The sequence below is a fragment of the Catharus ustulatus genome, chromosome 2 (genome assembly GCF_009819885.2).
Source record: "Catharus ustulatus isolate bCatUst1 chromosome 2, bCatUst1.pri.v2, whole genome shotgun sequence".
Lineage (NCBI taxonomy): Eukaryota > Metazoa > Chordata > Aves > Passeriformes > Turdidae > Catharus > Catharus ustulatus.
Genome location: NC_046222.1, coordinates 101,027,328 through 101,044,085, shown reverse-complemented (window position 1 = coordinate 101,044,085; position 16,758 = coordinate 101,027,328). Strand labels below are relative to the sequence as shown.

Below are 16,758 nucleotides of genomic sequence, written 5' to 3'. Positions count from 1 at the left end.
TAACACCGAGTTCATATAGTTAATCTAAACAGGCTGAAGAAATTGTCAATACAGGAGTTGGAACATCTATTTCTTTTGAGTAGATGAGTTCGGTTACAATTTAATGCAGAGAAAAATACACTTGTTATATAACATTAGGTATGTTAGGTTGTAACTGTGCTGTTAGTTATCAGGTATGCTGCTAATATGAATTTTGTGTATTAACATGTTTTTTATTTTTGCTTTGGTGATGTGCTGGTCTGCCATTTTAGGTAGGTTAATGGTTCCTGTGTGCAGTTTCATATTCTCAGACCTGTGTGTTTTCCCTTGAGGTTTTACAGCTTTGGTTCTTCAGACTGTTTTGAAACTTATGTCCATGCCATTGTTATGCTTCAGTTAGCAAAATGAATGGTTTGCAGCTGTTCTCCCATTTACAGAGATGATATTTTTTGTAGCTTCTTTTCAGTTGGTGAAAAGGCAGCTGTTTGTATTTGTGTTGTGGTGTGAAGAAAGTCTGAAACTCAAGGGGATTTTTCTTGATTTATTAGGTAGCTTCCAGCACAATACTTACGTTGTTTTGTCTAAAATCTGTGCTGTGTTGAAGGTTGACATTTACAAAAAGCATCAAAATCAAGTTACTTGGTTTGTCCATGAGAAAACTGCAATCTTTCAAACCTTGTTGTCATTTTGCATAGAGTTCAAAGGCACTTTAAGCAGAATTGCCATAAAATTACTATATAGCCAACTGTGATTTAAATTTTTCTCAGGAACTCTAGACAGTGTAATTTTGGATTTTCAAAGTGGGAAAGCGAAGGGCAATTCAAACATGTAAATATGAACAAATGATAATGTACTTCTATTCTTCTTGATTTCACACCTCAGTAATGTGCAGTCCTCTGCTTATGGCAGCTGGCAGCTTTGTAATGCAGTAGTTAAAAATACCATTCTAATTGCTTTATGTATAGATTCTAATAGATAATAAATAGAAAACTGAATTTGTCAACTTGCTGTGGAGAATGTGAATGATATTTATGTTGCTTGACTAAAAGAAGAAACTTTATATGATAGTCTTTCTTGTGGGGGAAAAACTTTTGCATGTTAAATAGCAATCACATTTTCCTTGGTCTTCAGTGTCAAAGCAGGAATTTTTAATAGGACACATGTTATTCCTGAGGTTCTTCCACTTTCCTGTTAGCTGGGAAAGTAGTTTTGTATAAAGAAAGTACTCTGGCTTTCTGAACAGCAATTAAAAATGTCCTTTAGTGTTTCTCTAACCAGATAGTTTAGTCATGCTTTTCAGTGTTTTGAATTATTATGTTTTTTTTTTACCATGAACCTAACCTTTACTTAATTATTCTGATGGAATTTGATTATTGCCATGGCCAAAATTTACAGTATTTCAAAGGGAATGCTAATCCACTTGATCATCAGCTGAATAATGAACAAATTAATACTTCTGAAAACATAATGGAAATAATGTATAGTACTTGTTGAGAATAAGCTAGTTTGACTACTATAAAATTTTTAAAAGAACCTGAAGAAACATTGTTTTCATCCTTGTTTTCGTGCTATCAATGATTTCCAAAGCCACAAGCACTGTATTTGTCTGTGTATGCACACAGTTAAGTTCTTTGAGAAAGCACTTATGAAATGTTTAGGGAGACGTGAAAATATTTGAATTAAACTGTCATAGTGGTTGCATGTAATTGATATGGTCAACACTCAAAACTTGCAGGTTTTTTTAATTTTGTAGGGAGGCAGAAGCATAGTAAGAGGGTTGCTTTGGTCATGTTAAGGAGGGCAAAGCAGGACTGAGATTATTGAATTAGTTATTCTATTCCCTTAGAAAGGTTTCCTTTGGTAACTTTTAAGAACGTCTGACACTCAGAAAACTGTTTGTACTTGGGCTCAGCTGCCTGTACTGGCTGTGCTGATGCAGCTCTTGCAGCAATTGGGATGTATTGTGCTAGAAAAGGAAGCACAGCAGTAAACTTTGAATTCGTGCTGGAGCTGTGCAACAACAAGTAGTCTCTCTGTGAGCTCATAACTTCATGAAGAACTTCATAGAAAACATAAATGTAGAATTTTAATTGCATGATAATTTGCTATTTGTTGTGGGGAAGATTATGAAATGAAAACTATCTGTCCCACACAGAAAGGCAGCTGCACTTGGAGAGTTGTGAGCAGTCTGACTGTTTCAAAAAGCTTATCTAGCAAAACATATACTTGAATTCAAGATGAACAACATAACTGAATAAATAACTGAATTGGATAATGTATTCTTGTAAAGGTCCTTTAGCGCTTTAGACAGAAACTGGTAAATAAGGGTGTGCCTGCAGTTACAGGACAAGATCAAAAATGGTAATGCTCTTTTGGAGCGTTATCCCTGGGTTTTAGAGATAAAGGCAAAGCATTTTTTACTTCTAATGTGGAAAATCCGTTTCATAAATTGTATTTCTACTGCAATTATGTAGCATTTTTTATTTTCCTATTCTGTTCTTATGTTTAAATTTCAATTCTGCCTTCAGTGTGTTGGTACAAAAATGTTTTTTGTTTTACAATGGAAACCTTAAATTATTTTCAAGATACTATTTGATTGGTAATGTCCTACCAAAAAGAATAATATAATCAGTTATTTCTGAGGGGAATTGCTATAGCATAATATTGCTTATAAGGTTTTTAAAACTTCTTTTTCTAACATCTTAAAATTTTCTGTATTAAAATAGGTTTCCTCCATTTTTTGATGATAATCCATTTGGTATATATCAGAAGATTCTTGCTGGCAAAATAGATTTCCCAAGGCATTTGGATTTATATGTAAAGTAAGTCATTGACTTCCAACACTGTCTTTTCTAAATACCTCCTGAGTACTGTTTTAAAACATGTTTTTAGAAGACCTGATTTCAGATTCTGATTTTCGGAAAATATTTTATATAACATTTACACTTTCAGTCCAAATAAACTTATATATTTGGTAGATTTCAAGGTGATGATACAGTTGTAAGATAATGTCTGACTCTCTTTTCTGTGTATTATGGGACAGTACAGTAATTTCATGATTACAAGCCGCGCCGATTATAAGCCGCACTTCCAGGGTGTCAGCGATGTTTCGTTTTTCCTCCATAAATAAGCTGCACCGGATTGTAAGCCGCACTTTCGTTTGCAGCGAGGATCCGTGTGCAACTTTCACAAAGTTGCCTGGCTCGGCCCTGCTCGGGGCAGCCACCAGGGAGTGGCCCCAACCCCGCTCGCCGCTGCTGCCAGGAGGCGGGGGGGGGGCATCCCTGGTTGCTGCCGCCGGGAAGAGGGAGAGGGGCGTGCCCAACCAGTGCCGTGTACCCCCGGGGATGGGCAGCACTGCCGTTGCGCCGCCACTGCCCCGCCGCCGCCCAGGGCCGGGTGGGCTCCACCTTGGCTTGGGGCTGCTGCTGGCTCGGACTTCCTGGTTGGGAAATTTCCAAAATTTGTTCATATATAAGCCGCTCCTGAATGTAAGCCGCGCTTCCGGTTTGGGAGCAAAATTTTAGTCAAAATGGTGCGCTTATAATAGTGAAATTACTGTAAATGCTTTTCCACCTTGTGCAAGCCCCCCTGGCTTGTAGTGTAAGAAGGTCAAGAGAAGAAATATGAGTAGATAATCTGAATAAAAATTAGGAGAGCAGGAAGAGAATACTGTTTCTATCTATAGATACATACCACTTAAATCACTCTCAGCATAACTATTTGAGAGAACTCTGGTACTTCAGAAGTTCTAGTGTAAAATCAACTTAAATTTATGATAACAGGGGCCCAGTTCAATATGCAGTATTACATATTCATATAATGTGGGTTTAATTCTCATTATTTAACAGTTGTTAAAGGTATATTGCAGATGAAATAAGTTTTTTTTTCTGATTTAAAAATGCTGTAACTGAAGTAATTTAGTAAACACTGAAACAGAGGAAATCCAATTATAAATGTGAAATTTCTCCTAGAACCTGAAATACTTGAATAAATGACTGAGGAAGTGAAGACAGTGATTAACATTCCTGTGTTAATCACTGGTGGTGTTTTGATGGTGACCTTAAAGAGGCACTTGCTTATTGTCACTACTGGGTAAACAGATACAAACAAAACTAATCATTTGAGAAAGATTTTTTTTTTTGTTTATTTGTTTGGTTGGTTTTTTAAGCCTCCACTGAATCATCGTGTGCGCTGAGTGAAGCATGTCTGCATCCCCTTAGGCTGACTAGTGTCTCATATTTTTGTCTCTTTGTAACAGATTTCTCTTAGTACCACACAGTTTCCAGTTTAGTGTACTCTTATTGTCTAGTCTTCCTAATCGAAAATGGATTTTCTCTTGTAGTATTCCATGCACTGAACTAAAATATTGTGATCAGAAGGTGGAGCACCTCAAATTCGGTTATCACTAACAACCCATACAATACAGTGAAAGCAGTTACAGAGACTAATAAGGCTGCCCCGATCCTCCTTTTATCCAGGCTAAACAAGCCCAGCACTCTCAGCAACTCCTTGTAGGACTTACCCTCCAGACCCTTCACAAGCTCCACTGCCCTTCTTTGAACACACTCCAGCTTCTCAATGTCTTTCTTGAAGTGAGTGACCCAGAACTGGACACAGGGACACTAGGTGTGGGTTCACCACTGCCAAGGAGGGCAGTCAGTGTTCTGTCCTGCTGGCCACACTGCTTCTGTGGCTTCACTTGCTTTCTTCAGGAGTTGTGAGCACAGTGTCTTGGATGTCAGCCCCTCTTCCTTCTTTTAAAACACAATATGCAAAACTGGATAGTCTTTCAACATCTCTGCATCATTAGCTTAAAGCAAGTGCCAAGGTTATTTCGTCCAATTAAGGCAGTCTGCATCTCACCTTCTAAACCATCTGTTTTCTCTCTCTTCTTCCAATGAGTCAGTACTTCAGCCAGATAGCAGGCTGACTTGGATCCTGTCACATCCAGACTGTGGATGAGGTATTAGTGCTACACAGTGTTTCAACTCACCATTCTGAGGTAGCAAAATTATTTCCCTTTCTAAACTGTGAGAATGCTTCTCTCCCTAGGGATATGTGCTCCCTGAGCTTACAGGCATTGACATTTTTTACTCACCCCTATCACCCTCCCGTACTTTTTATTTTCTGAATTTGTACCACTTCTGCTTTCCCTCCTGCTGCATGAATGTCACTCTTCCTTACTGTATTTTTAAACTTTTCTTTTTGCATAGCCAGTTTTGGAAGACTCCCAATGAAATGTCACTGTTACGGGATTTGACTGATTATTGGTGTGGAAAGACCTTCATGTAGAATTTGATTCTCCAAATACATACAGCAGCATATCTATTGAATTAATTTTAACATAATTTTAAAATTATTTTTTAGAACCAATGTAATAAAGATCTACTAAACCATCTATTTGTTTCAGTTCAATGGATATTTCACTGGTCCAATGCAGCAAGTGTCATCTTCAGTGACAAACACTGTATCACCAAGAAAGCTCACCCCTTAACTGTTTTATGATGAATTTTTGAAGCAAATCAAGCATGATCCATGAAATATTGTCTGGTTTTATAGGAATAGGATTGTGTCTTAGGCCATAAACTCTGTGATTCTCTTTTTGGATTTCTGGATTTCTTTTCAACCCTACTTCTGTTTTAAGTGTGCTTATAAGTGGCTATCCCTGTAGCCTGTTCTATAAGGAATGGTCTTTTTGTGAAGTAGAAAGGGATGCTTTTACAAAGGTGACTGTAAAAGGAGTTGGTCACATGATTTAATCTAATTCAAATATTGATTGTCTGGAATAATCACAAGAGTTTTAAAAATCGCTTTTTTACATAGACTTTTTTTTTCATATATCTGGTAATTAAATTTTTTTCCCAGTTGAATTTTGAAATTGTATTCCTGCCAAATGCAACAGCTTTTTAAACAGTCTGGTACATTCAGTTCTTTCTGTATGCCCTTTTGTGATTTCAAAAGGGATCCATTAGGGATGGAGAGAGGCAGGTGTGTCATTTTATGTTTGTGTTCTTTTCTGTGAATAAAACTCTTGACTTGTTGTTGTTGTTAAAAAGAAGTTTCATATTGTTAAAAATTGGGACTAGCCATAATTTCATGTTGTTAAAAATTGGAACTAGCCATATTGTTAAGAATTGGAACTAACCATACTCTTTAATCTCTAGTATTTCATGCTGTAAATCGTCTCTCAGGACTACTTGAGATTTTAGAAATTAGTTCTTTCTTGTCATTGGTGCTTCATGCAACTAGTCCAGGATGCCATTTTTCTAAAATCTAGTAGAAAAATAATCTTTGAGATAAAATGTAACTGCTTATAGAAGTTAGAAGTCCTGTTTTTCTTTCTACTCATAAGTATTGAAGCTAATTCCATAAATTATGAAACTTCTAGTTTATGTCATAGTTGTTTGAGGCTTAATATTTGAAGTACTTTGCTATTAAAATTGAAGAGGTTTATGTCTCTAAACCTCTTTTAATCTTTTAAAATGTTGATTTAGCTTTATGTAGAACTGTTCAACGAACCAACCAGTGTCTTGTGAGGCTTTTTGTTTTCAATGAAATTATAGATGTTACTAGTTTTAAGCAGATGACTAGCTCTTCCATGGTTTCCCTGGATATTTACTATAAAGATAAGGGTGCAGCTTTAGCTGTTTTTTTAATATATATTACTATTGAATTCTGACAAACAGATTGGAGGTCCATTTTGAGATTTTGAATGCCCAGTAAAATACAAAAATGCAAAAAACAAAATGGTGCTACTTGGCAAGAGGCAGGAAGGAGAGAGAGAGTTTTTTTCCTTTGTTTCTTGGAAGAGTCTAAAAGAAATCTGAAAGAATTCTGTTAGATTCTTTTTTATTGTTTACTCTTAAATATCCTAAAATATGAGGAAATGAATGGGTCAAAGGGAAGCATGTCTGTATTCTGTAATACTTGACAGTCAAATATAAATTACTTCTGTTTAACAGAGAACATGTTTTCTTTACTTCAGAGACCTTATTAAGAAGCTACTTGTGGTTGACAGAACAAGACGACTAGGAAATATGAAGGTCAGTATAAAATCTTTAGTGTAACACAGCACAAGGTATTAAGAATTCTGTTGGAAAGATACAGACCAGCTCTTCATGGAGTTTTTGTTTTTATAAGCATGAAACATACATTTTCCATACATTGCTTAGGTAATGCAATCCTAAGTGCAAAGATTAACCTGTGTATTTCTGTTTTTCTGAAAATCATTCTCTCCTATTTAGATTAATGCTATTCTTCATGATGGTTTCCCTCTCTCCTCACCACCACTCCCACCATCACCCCTTCATTAATGTGAAAACATGGATTAGACCAGAAACCTTGTAGTACAGGGTGCCCGCTCATTTGGTTCCTTTTTGTGGAGGTATTAATCCCAGGAGGAGCACTAATCAAATTAGAAGTCTCAAAACTATTTTTAATTTTAATAATTTAGGAGTATAAGGATTGTTGTAGTACTAAGATACCTGGTCATTGTCTTGGTGGGGCTGATTAAGCACAGTCAAATACTTTTCCACCAGGAAGACTTATTTACGCAAATCTGAACAGATTTCTGATGACAATAGATACTGAAATTAGCTTGTATAATATTTCATTTCTTCAGAGGCATCTACATTTTTTATTTCTCTGGGCAAGGGATGTGGGAGGTTTACTTTTTGGCCCAAAGCACATCGAATGGTAAACATAGCTGAAAAATGTAAAAGGTGCACAATCATCCAGTGTTTTCTTAGCATATTGATATAAGTATAAATGCTTTAACAAGCTGTCCAATGTTTTCTTTTGGAGCCTTTTTATGGGACAAATTTAGACTGGTAAGAAAAAGCAGGAAATAATGTTTTCCTTATCCTTCAGAATCCTTTGTAGTGTTTTCAGGAAGATTTCTTAAGCTGCAAATTTTTAAACTCATTTACCAGTGAAAACTTTTTTTATCTTTGGACAGTTTTGAAGGAACACAAGAACAAAAGCAAATCTTGACATATTCAAACATGGGCTTTGGTAAATGTGTTTGGGTGTTGTGTTGTTTTGGGAGGTTTTTTTTAGTCTATGGTTGCTTAGGGTTTTTTTTGGGATTTTCCTTACAGTTGATTTTTAAATCATAAAACAGTTCTAATTAAAAGCAGATTTTGGGATGGGAGTGCTAGCACTGCTGTCTGATCCTCTTCCATGATCATAATTGGTTTAAAGAGATGTAAATCGCACTGAACATTTTCTGGTGAAGCATTCAGTTAGATCTGCTTTTGAGGGAGCTAGGTGATACTGTTGCCCTTGATGCCTCATTGGATATGAACATGGATAGTCCCACTGCACATAAATCTGAAGAAACCCAAATGTTCATTTTGTAGAGCTGTACTTGGTATAGTCTTGAGTGCTGTGCTGTGATCAGACCTGAAACAGAGAACCAGCTGTTTTTCCCCACTGCTTAAATGCCTTGAGAACAAGTCTGTGCTTGAAACAAGCTTAATAATGAAAAAAAGACATTTTTGTTTCTTATGTACATAAATAAAACAGGCACTCCAGAGAGAATAATCATTACAAGGCAAATGCACCTTTAACTGTATATCTAAAATGTAAACAAATGTTTTAATATACTTACTTTTGTAACAGTACTGAGAACCTCTTGCTATCAGCATTAAATAGCTATAATATTGGAAAAAACTATGTGCTTCCCAGACATTATTTTTATTTAAAAAACGATCAACCCTCAGTTATTTTCTTATATGTTGCAAGAATTAGAGAGTATATTTGAATAAAAGACATTATCTAAAATGTTGGAGAAAACAAAAGAGAATAGGACTGCAGTGAATGGTTTTGTGGTTACTTTAAAGCCTGTTCTGGATCTCCATTGTGTCAGAAGAATGCTAGAAAAAGCCTCACATCAAAAATAGTTGGGTTTTATTGCTGGAACTCGGGACCTGCTAGGGAATTAACACTACAAATTTACTCTTTAGAATCTTTTAATGATTATCACCCCAAAAAAAGAAAAAAGGATAGACTTCTTTGATATTACAGTCCTTGTAATGAAATAATTAAATACATGGTTTGGTATACATGTAGCTTAAAAAAATAGTTATTTTGATTTCTTTCCTTAAAGAATGGAGCAGATGATGTGAAGAGACATCGATGGTTCAGGTCTATAGACTGGGATGCTGTACCTCAAAGGAGATTAAAGGTACATTCTGCAATACTGTATAGGACATCACAAGGAGAAATCATTGTTCATTTAAGCTGATCTGTTGAAGGTTTGTTGGCTGTTGCATCTGTGTGTTTGTGTGTGTATAACCATGTCAAAAAAATTCCCTACTTTAGTTTGCTGAAGCTGATTAGTTAATAAATTTGGTTTTCAGGTTTAGGGTTTTGTGATTTCTTGCTCTAAGTGGTTTTTTAATTGGGGAGGTGGAGGGGATTAATAATTTGTTGGTTTGAATTTTTTTTTCCTTGTCCTTGCATATATGGAAGTATTTTACTGTGGGCTTTATATTTTTGTGCGAAGTTCAATTCAGGTAAATGTTTTAATAAAATGTAAAGCATGTGGTAGTAGGAGGAATAGAGAAGGTGGAAGAGAAGGATTTATGAATGCAATTCCAACATACTTTTTAATAGCACTGGTTGTATGATGGCACGTGTATGCCAAAGCTATCAACACTGCAAAATGGTTTTAAAGTCCTTTGGAAATAAAACTGCCTTCTTTCTTTCTTTCCTTCTTTAGAGTTTGCTAACTTGTACAGTTCCTTCCAACTGTGTTCTTTGCATTAGCTTCTTGTTCTTAAATTCCAGGTAGATACCTTGAGTTCTTGGGGGGGGGAAAAAAAGAGAATATTAAAATGTTCTTGATGTTTTCTTGTAAGCAATATCTAATACAAAGTAGATGACTTTTCTCTTTAAGAAAAATAAGTTTGCACTGTTTTAAATGTGTGGGTTTGTTTTATTTTTAATCATTATTGCACCCAGTTGACGTTTTATATATAAATACGTATATATATATATATATATATATGGATGTGTTGTAATGAAGTCACATTTTCCTGGGTATTTCCTATAAATTCTATTTACTGAAATCGTCAAAGAACACAAACTGGATGATAACCTGTTTTATAAATATATAAACTCTGAAGTTTATGATAGCCAAAGCAATAAAAAACAAATAGAATTAAAAATTATTGTTAGATGTACAATCAAATGTCTCAGGTCTAAACATCCTTTGTGTGGCATTTTCATTTAAAAAAATGAATCCAAAAAGAGTCACTGTAACATTCAGATTATTACAAATACAAAACTTGTTTCTTAATCTCTGTGATTAAGCTGGTTAATGGTTACATTAGACTCTTACAAGATGAGGTGATGCTTAATTAAACTTAAGAGTAGGGATTTGAAGTGGATCAGAATTTTACTTGGTTATTTCTAGAGGCAGCTATGTTCTTCAGAATTTGTTTTCACGATTTCATACTGATGGAGAGATTGAAAATATGAAATGATGCACACAATGCTCCATATTCTTTGTAAAAAATGTGAATTTGTCTATTGTATAAATGATGCATTTATTCATGGTCCTAATAAGGTCTTAAATATCAATATCATATAAACAATAGCAATGGCTGAACGAGAGAAAATAATTTCATTCATCATACTTTCTCTCTTTTTTTTCTGTGTGTCTCTTCACAAAACTGGGGTTTTTTTTGCCAAAATGCTTACAAGGAGGAGGGGTACCAGACACTGCCCACAGTGGAGCAGACAGTTCTCAGGGGCAGAGCAGATTTTGCACATTTTCTCAGCATCTGGGCAGTATTACTGTGACTGCCAGACACAGAATTAGGACTCTACTTTTGGCTGAAGGTTGGAAGTACTGTCTTAGAGGGACCCATCTTTCCCATTGAAAACCTACTGATGATGTCTTTTTGAGAAGGCCAAAGGATCAGATAAGCTGTGATGAGCTAGTGGAAGCCAGACTTATTTTTTTTAGGATATGCAGAATAGCATTTTGCCACACTTCATAGCTCTGTCTGTCGTGTAACTTTGAGCCAGTGCAGTGATCATCTGTAAGGTTTTCTCATTCTGAAGTGTTCTGTTGGACTCAACATGGTAGTTAAGTTCTCAGTTGCTGAGAAGAGGATAGAGAAATGAATGTCCTTTGAGAGAGGAAAAGGAGTTTGCCCTTCATTAGCACCTTAAATGTTCCTGAAAGGATCTTTATCTTATAGCCTGTGGCCAGAAGCGTGGAGTATTCTCAATGTTAGATTTAAGAGAAGTTAAAACTACAGGTACTGTGAAACTGATGAGCAATACTAGAAATTGAAGGGATCCTCTGTGAAAACAAATAAACTGACATTTCTCTTGGCATCTTCAAGTTTCATAAAAACAAACCATTTGAATTAAGCTGCTTTTATGAGTTATGGTGAAGAAATTTCTTTACCTGCTTGAATTTATTACTAGGTAAGGAAAAACCACAGTTGGGAGACAGAAGTTATTAATTTCAACCTCTTTAAAAGCAATCAATCTATTTGAAAGCAGTGTAGAGGAGGCTTTTTTCCTTCTTTATGGTAGCAGTTTCGCGTGCTGCTATGGAGATTCTTACTTGAAAAGAAGCTAGTGCTCGATAAAATAGGTATCTGTATTAAGTGTATTAATAATCTGAGTGTCCTTTAACCACATTATTTAAATTTAAAAAATTGAATAAGTATGGGAATGTGTATGTGATGCTGCAAGCTCCTCTCTCTCACGCCATTTGTTATTGAGAAAAGGTGAACTGTAAATCTGTACTCCATTTGTTTAATAGATCTTTTACAGAATAGTATGATGGAGGGGAGCTCATTGAGGAAACTACTAACATTTTTTGTTGTGCTTCTTCTGACTAGCCTCCCATAGTGCCCAAAGTATCCAATGATGGAGATACTTCCAATTTTGAAGCTTATCCTGAAGATGACTGGAACAAGACACCTCCGGTACCTCCTAAAGATCTAGAAATTTTCAAGAACTTCTGAGCATAACATCTACACTGGACAAGGTATGTCCGAATGCCAAGAGTGCACTTGAAAACATGCAGTGAGAACCACATGCAGAAATTACATTTTCTGATTCATAATGGGTTGAAGTGACAAAAATCACTTTCCTCCCAGGACTTGGTTTTCTACACTGATTAAGGCTTGTTTGCGTACAGATATTGAAGTCCTCCTGTCCTTTATTTTTTTTAAATAGTATGTTAAAAAAAATACCTAGATTGATTTGACAGATAAGGAAATGTGATAGTTCTTAACTGTAAGGTTTTACGACTAAGAATACAGACTCTAGAGGAATAAGATTGTCAGATTAATTCTGTACCCTGGATATTCTGTCTTATAAATGTGATGGGTTGATGCTTGTTCCTGAGTTCAAATAGTCCATCTTAAGTTTTTTGTTCTTTTTTTTTTGTTTGTTTTAGAAACTGGAAGGAAATTGAAGTGCTGAGACCAAGTCTGAAGAGCGATGGAGTTCAGATATAAAGGAAAATTTTCTTTGTGGCTAAGAATGATACTGCATTCAGATATGTGTATTAGTATATAATGTCGAAAAAGATGGAGGCAGGAATAATTTTTTGCTGTAAACATTTGACTTTAGTTTAGGAAATTGTAATAATGATAGTCTGCTCTGAAGTAGACTAACTAAAATGATATTTTTAGGATTATGTTTTCTAACTTATGGTTGAATTAAGTTTCCTGCTATTCCCAGATCCTTTTTGCATAGTTAACTCATAGACTTAATTTTATAAGTTTATACTAAACTTGTGTAATTAAAAGCACAAATTAGTATATATGTATATAATGAATACAGTACAACTAAAGCACGGGAATTGTGCAAAGATGTAAATTTTTGTACTTTGCAGAGTCTATGATTTTTATTTTTCAAATAATGTTTTTCAAGAAGTTCTTTAGGAAATAAAAGTCTTAAAAAAGGATAAATGAGTTTTTCATCATCTTATATACATTTTATAATTCTTTGTAAAAAACAAAAATAATTAAGTTTTAAAAAGATTTGTACCTAAAATTTCCAATGCCTCACACTTATAACCATAGTACTTGAAAGCAGAAAAACAATGGCATGTTTTATTGTTGTTTAAGATGCATCTTAATGCCTAATTTATAAAATTCTGTTACAATTATGTCTCTGAAAACCAGAATTTTGAGTGATTATACACTGTATGAAATGAGAGTCCTCACATGAAAACTTGCTGTAAACATGCAAGTCAGTCAGTCTTGATAAAAGGGCTTTAACTGGCTCTGACAGTTGTTCCCTCGCAAGCTTGTTGTCTTCTCCAAATGTAAAGCATGAGCCATAACAGACCTTTTTCATTCGTGAAATTGTTGTTGAATGCTGAACACTTCAGAATATCAGAGGGAAGACTGAATATATAGTGCAGCCTTATTTTTTCTGCTCCTTCTTTTTTGAAAATGTCCTAGTCCCTGCTGCCAGCAATTTCATATGTATGGAGTTCAAACCTTAGATGCACAGTCTCTTTTTTTCATCTTGTGCTGACATCTTTCTAGCAGCTTGAGCACACTGTGTTTTGGAAGTATTTGCAATATTGCTTCATTTTAAGTAGCACTAAATATCAGTATGTGCACATGTATGTATCTATATATATGAATGAACAGAACCATGAAGGTAGATTGAATACTAGGCAGAATCTCTTTTTCAGGGTTTTTTTTTTCATGTTACATATTGTGATACTTTTGTTAATGCAAGGGAGTTGATTTTGAAGTGCTTCAATTACAAAAAGCAATTGCATTCTTTAAGATGTGGATTTAGGTAACTTCTAGTGAGATTATCATATTTAGACCAAATTTATTTTTTTCTCAGAGCACAACTGCTTTCTGGACTTCTACTACTATGATTTATGGCTCTACATAATACTGTTTAATTAGATCATACAGACAGTTTTTCCCAAAAACTACTCTCCACATTTTTGATCTGAAAGCAGTAAGAAGTATAGGCTGAAGATTTGTTTTTCTAAACTGAATCCTGAATGCCTACAAAGTAGGCATTCTAGTAATTGCTACTGAAATTACCAAATTTATGGTTTTATGGCAGATTTGTTACTGGAGTCTCTTCATGGAAAAGTGATCTCAGTTTTTTGGTTTTTTTTGCTTAAACAATACAGAAGTACTATTGAGAACCTGTAACTTCTAGGGTTGATTTTTTTCTTCATAAAGCAAGTGTTAGATTGTATAACTCCTTGCAAAAATGCACAATGTGTAACAAAATAAGGATATTTCAGAATTATAATTCTGGAATATCACAAAGCTGCCTTGACATTATGCAAGCAGAACAATCCATAGGAAATTACATTTTCAACATGAAATGCAGCTTTTTTTTGTAAGGGGGAGAGAAAACAGTTTAGGAGTTTTCTTAATATAGGAGCTTATGGTATTGTATGGACTCTGAATACTACAATATCAGTTTCTTATTTGAAAATTCACATACTGAAACAAGAAAGTGTGCTAAATATAGGACTCTTCTTCAAATTTCAAAGCTGCTCTGTGTTTAAATGCTCAGATCTGAAGAAATGAAGTTGAATTTGAGTAATATGCCGCAGTGGCGGTTAGAAGTTTTGAATGCTTGAACAACAGGAGGTAGTGGATTTTATTTTTATGAATCTTATCCATTGCTGGCAGTGGATGCACTGACACTCATTGTGGTGGAGACTAAGGAAGTGAATGCAATGTTATTAATAATGATAATCCATTGACTTTAGATTGTTTCCGAGCCATGTGTACATACACCGAACTACTGACCTCGTCAGCATGCTTTCTAGTACAAAACCGCTTTCAATTTTTTAAAATTAAAATACTGAACTAAAAAATAAAACCAAATCACTTTTGAAGCATTATTTTAAGTGATCAGTTATTTTCTCCACAGTCCTGGACTTAATGAGGTGTTGTTACCTGGCTGTTTTATTTATTTGTACAAGTGAGTCTGCTTTAAGTCTTAACTGGGACTTCATGGCCCACTAATGTAGTTCTGAGTGCTCATGCAGGTAAACACTGCACTAAGAATTCTGGATTTATGGATTTTTTTTGAGAAGACTAGAAGATGTTTTTTTAGTTTCTATTCAAGTAGAGTGTTCTGTGAAGTTCATTTTATTTTGATTCCTTCTGTTAATGTGTGTTTTTACATATAGACTGTTGCATAAGGACTGTTGTCTTGCAAGAGAGCCCATAGGCCTTTGATATTCTAGGTCAGTGAACAAGAATGTTAAACATTAAAAAACAACCTTTATTTTTGAGTTTTTTATATATATATTTTGAATTGCCCAATCTGAGGTTTTAAGTGATAAACATGAATTGTAAACTCAATTGCCTTGTAACCAAATGATATAAATGCTTCATGATTTCAATGAAGAACATGCTGTAGATTTTCCTGTAAATGAGCTTGATCAATGAATATGTGTGCTACTGAGCTTTAATAATGTGATCTTCCACTGTAGGCAGTCATTGTTATCAATCAAATATAGGTACTAAACTATGTTTAAATGGATAAACAGGGATTTTACAGTTTTGAAAGCAATGAAGATATGGCTGTTCCTCAGCCCATCTGCTTGCCATTCAGAAGAGTTGTGATGCAGTGCTTCCTATGCTATAGAATTATTTTTCAGCTTTCAATGACTGTAGCATGATTCCTTTTTGTACTGTACTGTGTACAGAATTCCCATGTTTTGCACTTTTCTATGGCAAACCTTGACTGCTTTATAAATACTCTGTGTGTAGTAAGTAGTGATAGTAGTAGCAGGCATTTGTGTGCTGCGTAATCAGTTTGGACTGCTCGACTTGCAAGGTTCACTTGGGCTAATGTTGGGTGTTGCTGGTTGCTTCTTGTAGCTCACGTGTAAGTACTGTTCAAAGTTACAAAGTCAGCCCTCATTGCACAATGAAAAATCACTGTGATCTGTACATAAACCCTAGTAAAACTTTATTGCTGTTTAATTTAATGTAATATCTGTCAAATCTGGATTCATTTAATAAACCTTTATATCTTTTCAAATGTTTAAACTTAGTTTGCTTCCATTTATGCTGGGAGGAGATTTGGGTTCTTCATCCAAGAAAATGGTGAAGGGGAGATGAGAGGAGTAGGAAGGTAACTGTTCCTTTTCACATTTTATGCCTTTTCAGAACAAGACACAAGTGTTGGGACAGATTTCAGATGGTGTTGAAGAAACACCAAAAAGTACATTTTCAAAACCATTTCGGTAGTGCACCAATAATCAAAAGTGTTAACTTGAACTTCTCATTAAATTTTGATTATATGACCCTAATTGCTTTGGCATTTTCACAGCTTAATGACCTGAACACTGTCCAGAACTCTCAGTACAATTGGTTTCTTTAAGCATTGGAAAATATTCTTACAATGTCACGAAAAATATTCTTACCATGTCAGGCACACCTAACTTACCCTTTATTTCATCTTCCATCAAAACCTGAAAAGTTCATTTTAAACAGAACTTGTTTAGCTGTTTGTTAAATTCCTTCTCTTGGGTTAAATGTATTTTATTTATCCCCTAGATAGAATCTGGTGATAATTACATAGTCATAGAACCTATTGGATACTGTTTGGACTAGTTAAAGGTTCACTTTCTTAAGACAGAATATTTCTTTTTTTCTGCCAGGCTTAATTCTAAATTCTGTGCATTGATGTTACTCGCTTGTAAACCACTATGTCAGGCTGCTAATGGAAAGTGAACACTGCAATGAGTCCTGGCAAGCTTTTAGTCATGTCTTTGACATGAATCAAAAG

The 16,758-nt window shown here is 35.0% G+C and overlaps 1 protein-coding gene across 2 annotated transcripts in view; it reads left to right on the top strand.

Annotated features, from left to right (window-relative positions):
* PRKX (protein kinase X-linked) overlaps nucleotides 1-16,008 on the top strand; it is a 57,713-nt gene extending 41,705 nt beyond the window's left edge. The window contains exons 5-9 of one of the 2 annotated variants that reach the window (XM_033052178.1): nucleotides 2,706-2,801; nucleotides 6,968-7,025; nucleotides 9,092-9,169; nucleotides 11,850-11,998; nucleotides 12,413-16,008. In XM_033052178.1, the coding sequence (XP_032908069.1) occupies nucleotides 2,706-2,801; nucleotides 6,968-7,025; nucleotides 9,092-9,169; nucleotides 11,850-11,975 (358 nt within the window). In that variant the 3' untranslated portion in view covers nucleotides 11,976-11,998; nucleotides 12,413-16,008. Of the gene's footprint in view, nucleotides 1-2,705; nucleotides 2,802-6,967; nucleotides 7,026-9,091; nucleotides 9,240-11,849; nucleotides 11,999-12,412 lie in introns of those variants that run through there. The other variant, XM_033052179.1, reaches the window with a different exon arrangement.
* Nucleotides 16,009-16,758: the final 750 nt, after the last annotated feature.